General features: G+C 41.5%; 1 protein-coding gene across 1 annotated transcript; it reads right to left on the bottom strand.

Moving 5' to 3' along the window:
- Window positions 1-769: 769 nt before the first annotated feature.
- On the bottom strand, window positions 770-1,828 carry LOC132550544 (thyrotropin-releasing hormone receptor-like). The gene has a single exon (XM_060214637.1). The coding sequence runs from the start codon at window positions 1,826-1,828 to the stop codon at window positions 770-772; it is 1,059 nt and encodes a 352-aa protein (XP_060070620.1).
- Between the last annotated feature and the right edge of the window lie 3,415 nt (window positions 1,829-5,243).

Genomic DNA, 5,243 nt, shown 5'->3' with positions numbered 1-5,243 from the left:
CTGACAGGATACGACATCCCCACACACAGTTAACACCTTACATACTGACATTATACGCCATCTCCACACACAGTTAACATTATACAAACTGACAGTATATGGCATCTCTACACACAATTAACACTATACAAACTTACAGGATATTTACACCTGTACATATAGTAGACACGACCTCTCCACACACAGTATACATCATACATCTACACGACACAACTTGTCCACACACAGTATACATCATACATCTACACGACACAACTTGTCCACACACAATAAACTGTTCCGTATACAAACTGGAAAACAGGTCGATAATACAAGTAACACATCTGCACTTTTCATATGAATTTAATCATTTAAAGCTAAATCGGTTTGAATTGCTGCAGTGACTTATCATGCGTCCAGGAATCCATTACGATACACGACGAAGAACAGCTTGTGGTAGAACATGAACACTTCAGACAAATTAACTCTGTTGACAATAAGCCGAAGTTACAGCAGCCGCAAAGGACCAGAAAACCTCCATAGACTCGACAGCAAGAAAAGCAACCTTTTCTGTGGTATTATATAGTCTTTTCTCTTGCTTTCGTATGTGATTTCGTTTGCTGTAAATGAACAAGTTAATTATAGATTTCACAACACTGGCGTTTCAGCAGAATATTGTCCTGTCCTGATGGAATGTCATTTTATAAATACAGACGAACGTTGTCCACCAGTACAAGGTCACACATTGTACAGCTCCGAAGTGAAAGCCATTTAACAAAATAAATCATCATTACAAGTGAGTACTTTCTGGTGAGAGACTGACCGCCTCAGTGACGCGCGAGTTTGATGACATTGACCGAAGTGTCCGATCTGTTGACACGTAATGCGTGGTACGTCTCCGGCTACAACACCAAATTTTCTTCCTGAACTGTGGAGAATGGACAAAGTAGATGAACGGGTTGATTGCGTAGTTTAGGAATAACAACAAACGCCCAATCTGGCCAAACACCATCATCCACGTTTCCTTGGAATCCCCCCATGATATCAACAATATGTCTCTGGTATTGACAGGAGTTGTCGTAACGATGTATGTGACGATAACAAACGTGACAATCTGCGACATTTGTTTTGTGGCATTTAGTTTGCATGCGGCGATAGAATCTTTGAGTTTTCTGGCCTTGAGGACGTGGAAAAATAAGATGATAACGAGCGGTAAAATGGACATCACCAAGGTTACAACGATATTGGTGACCTTTGACATCTGTAGGTCGTTCTGTCGGTTTATAATGACGGCGTACAGATAAAACCAGCCGTTTAGCCCACTGAACACCCACACACCCAGCGACACCAACATAATCCTCCTGTTTGTAATGGCGATGTGACTCTTTAAGGGGTGAACCACAATATAGTAACGAAGAATCGATAAGAGTATAACATGAATGATAGAGGATCCTCCCGCCGTCAAACCAACCAGATCGCATACAAACTTAATATTCTTCATCACATGGAGGGATATAACGTCCCGAAAGTAACCCGTTATCACATACCGGATATACCGGAACAGGAGGAACGTGAAGTCGGATATAGACAGGGCGACTATGGCCGTAAATGTCGGCCGACGAAGACGCGAGTCCTTGGTTATAACCAAAATGACAATGAAGTTGGTGACAATACCACAAACAGCGATGACACTAATGGCAACCGTCATCGGGATACAGAATGACGTCAGACAGTTAGCTGGAGCAGACGTGATGGAACTACCGTTAGTATAGGTAGAGTTATCATATCTTGTCACGTATAAATCCGTCGAACTTGCTATCAGCATGTTTGGAATTATGGTCGCCGTCATACTTTTTACAGTGATTTATCTACGACAAAAGCTCCACATTCTAGGACATCGTCGGCTTTCCACACCAGTGCGTTTGTAAATGATAAGGATCTAACATCAATCCTGACAGAGTGTGCATTTTGATATGAAAATTACATGTTCCTGAGAGTCATGTTGAAAGACCTCTAAATCGTCCCAAACTCTCCAGCAGAAAAAACCTACCCAGTCACTACTAAAACCGGCGACCGTAAAGTTTACGTCTGAATCAGGCGACCGTAACGTTGACGTTCAAAACATCCTGTCGTAACTCACTCGTCTGTCAGGTCAACTGGCTTCAAAACCGTCCAACCATCATTCTCAACACGAAAAAGCTAAAACAGTACTCCCACATTCTTCAATGATTTATCAATACCGAATAATGTTTTAGATACTCAAATCACAAAGTCAAAATCCCCTCCAACTGTCCACATGAGGTTTTTTTTATCGTAGTCATCAGTGTGATGGTTATACAGACATAGAACGAAACAGTTACAACGTAAAATGTCTCGATTAAAAAAAGTATTACACGGAACACAATATATGTGGTACTGTTCAGCGCAGTATTACACGGAACACAATATCTGTGGCACTGTCCAGCGCAGTATTACACGGAACACAATATCTGTGGTACTGTCCAGTGCAGTATTACACGGAGCACAATATCTGTGGCACTGTCCAGCGCAGTATTACACGGAGCACAATATCTGTGGTATTGTCCAGCGCAGTATTACACGGAACACAATATCTGTGGTACTGTCCAGCGCAGTATTACACGGAGCACAAAATCTGTGTTACTGTCCAGCGCAGTATTACACGGAGCACAAAATCTGTGTTACTGTCCAGCGCAGTATTACACGGAGCACAATATCTGTGGTACTGTCCAGCGCAGTATTACACGGAGCACAATATCTGTGGTACTGTCCAGCGCAGTATTACACGGAACACAATATCTGTGGTTCTGTCCAGTGCAGTATTACACGGAGCGCAATATATGTGGTACTGACCAGCGCAGTATTACGCGGAGCACAATATATGTGGTACTGCATAGCATTTACATGTCTTATAAGGACTGTGCACTCCGGACACATGTTCGTTACATGCCAGCTGCTGTATAAATCACTGCGCGGGAACAAGGACCCCAGGCAAACAAATGGATCACGTGACTGATGTTGTACTCTTCAATCACCAACACGATAATGAAATTCGTTATCCTAATTACTGTGTTTATGAATACACCTTACAACTGTTATGTGCGAGTGATTTCAGAGCAAGGGCTGTAACACGACTGAGGTCGCTTAGATGTCCTGGGGCAAGAATATATGTATGTAATATTGCCGACATCTTTACAAGGTATTATGGTACTGTCGACATACTTCATAAAGGGCCAATGGTGTTAACTACTCAGCTAGCCATTAGTTACCGGCGTCAGTTACTACCCAACTGACCACCAATTATCGGCGTCATTTACTACCCAACTGACCACTAATTATCGGCGTCAGTTACTACCCAGCTGACCACTAGTTAGCGGAGCCAGTTACTACCCAGCTGACCACTAGTTAGCGGAGCCAGTTATTACCCAACTGACCACTAGTTAGCGGAGCCAGTTACTACCCAGCTGACCACTAGTTAGCGGCACCAGTTACTACCCAACTGACCACTAGTTAGCGGAGCCAGTTACTACCCAGCTGACCACTAGGTTTTTCGTGCGTCAGTTACTACCAAGCTGACCACTAGTTAGCGGAGCCAGTTACTACCCAGCTGACCACTAGTTAGCGGCACTAGTTACTACCCAACTGACCACTAGTTTTTTGGCGTTAGTTACTACCCAGCTGACCACTAGTTTTTTGGCGTTAGTTACTACCAAGCTGACCACTAGTTAGCGGCACCAGTTACTACCCAACTGACCACTAGTTTTTTGGCGTTAGTTACTATCCAGCTGACCACTAGTTAGCGGCACCAGTTACTACCCAGCTTACCACTAGTTTTTCGGTGTTAGTTACTACCCAGCTGACCACTAGTTTTTTGGCGTTAGTTACTAACCACCTCACTACTAGTTAGCGGCGCCAGTTTCTAACCAGCTGACCACTAGTTAGCGGCTTCAAATTTTATACGAACACGATACGTCTCGAATGGTATCTCTAATCCCCATTCACCTGTAAGTTTGTAATTGTGAAATTTGATTACTTTAATTATAAGCCATGTTGTAACGAAGAAAAGAAACATTGTGATGAAGCAGGGGAACTTTCACTGCAAAGTGACGAGACCAGCCAGACGCCGTATTGTGTGGCCTTATCAGACCTCATATCGGTTTCGCCGATTTTCAATTAAACATGAATATTTAATTGATAATGAAGGAAATGCGCTACCCTACACAAAACCAGAGATCCTGACAGAACTGTTGTCCTACTCCAGTCATACTTTTACGTACAAATGTTTACGTTACCGCTGATAGCTTATTTTTCCCCATGTGGCAGTCTTCTGAACTTCTGTAACAGTTTGTCTTTCCAATGAAATCCACTTCCATTAATTTTTGCTTCGATAACCCAATTATATGTTTCTCCGTAGATATTTTCAACTTATCTTTGCACAATTATCAAGTTGAACTTTTCTGAAGAATCTTTCTGCACCTCATGAATTTGTCATATTGTGCTATATTGGGGTTTTCAATTCATTGTCAAAATATCTTGACCAGTGAGGTTCTGTTGTACACAGAAACCAAAATATCTTGACCGATAAGGTTCTGTTGTACACAGAAACCAAAATATCTTGACCGATAAGGTTCTGTTGTACACAGAAACCAAAATATCTTGACCGATAAGGTTCTGTTGTACACAGAAACCAAAATATCTTGACCGATAAAGTTCTGTTGTACACAGAAACCAAAATATCTTGACACAGAAACCAAAATATCTTGACCAAAGGTTCTGACACAGAAACCAAAATATCTTGACCAATGAGGTTCTGTTGTACACAGAGACCAAAATATCTTGACCAATGAGGTTCTGTTGTACAGAGAATATTAATTGTCTTCACCAATGAAGTTTTGTTATTCTAAGAAGCCATAACATATTTTTTTCAGAGATTCTTTTGTGCAATAAAATTAAATTGTGTTGACAATGAGGTTCTGTTGTACATCGAAACCAAAATGTCTTGACCAATGAGGTTATGTTGTACATAGAAACCAAAATATCTTGACCAATGAGGTTCTGTTGTACATAGAAACCAAAATATCTTGACCAGTAAGGTTCAGTTGTACATAGAAACCAAAATGTCTTGAATTAAGGAGGTTTTATTATTAAGAAGCCATGGAGTCCTCAACAAAGGGGTTTCATTGTATACAGACACCTAGGTGTCCCGGAGGTGAAAGGACGCACAAAAAACAAGAAAACTACATATA

This window comes from Ylistrum balloti, unplaced genomic scaffold (genome assembly GCF_031769215.1).
Source record: "Ylistrum balloti isolate Yb309-2 unplaced genomic scaffold, AGI_CSIRO_Ybal_v1 Utg370126, whole genome shotgun sequence".
NCBI lineage: Eukaryota > Metazoa > Mollusca > Bivalvia > Pectinida > Pectinidae > Ylistrum > Ylistrum balloti.
This window is presented reverse-complemented; position numbering and strand designations above follow the sequence as displayed.

Excerpts from the sequence above, each read along its gene's own strand:
- LOC132550544 (XM_060214637.1), bottom strand. The coding sequence starts at position 1,828 with ATGACGGCGACCATAATTCCAAACATGCTGATAGCAAGTTCGACGGAT.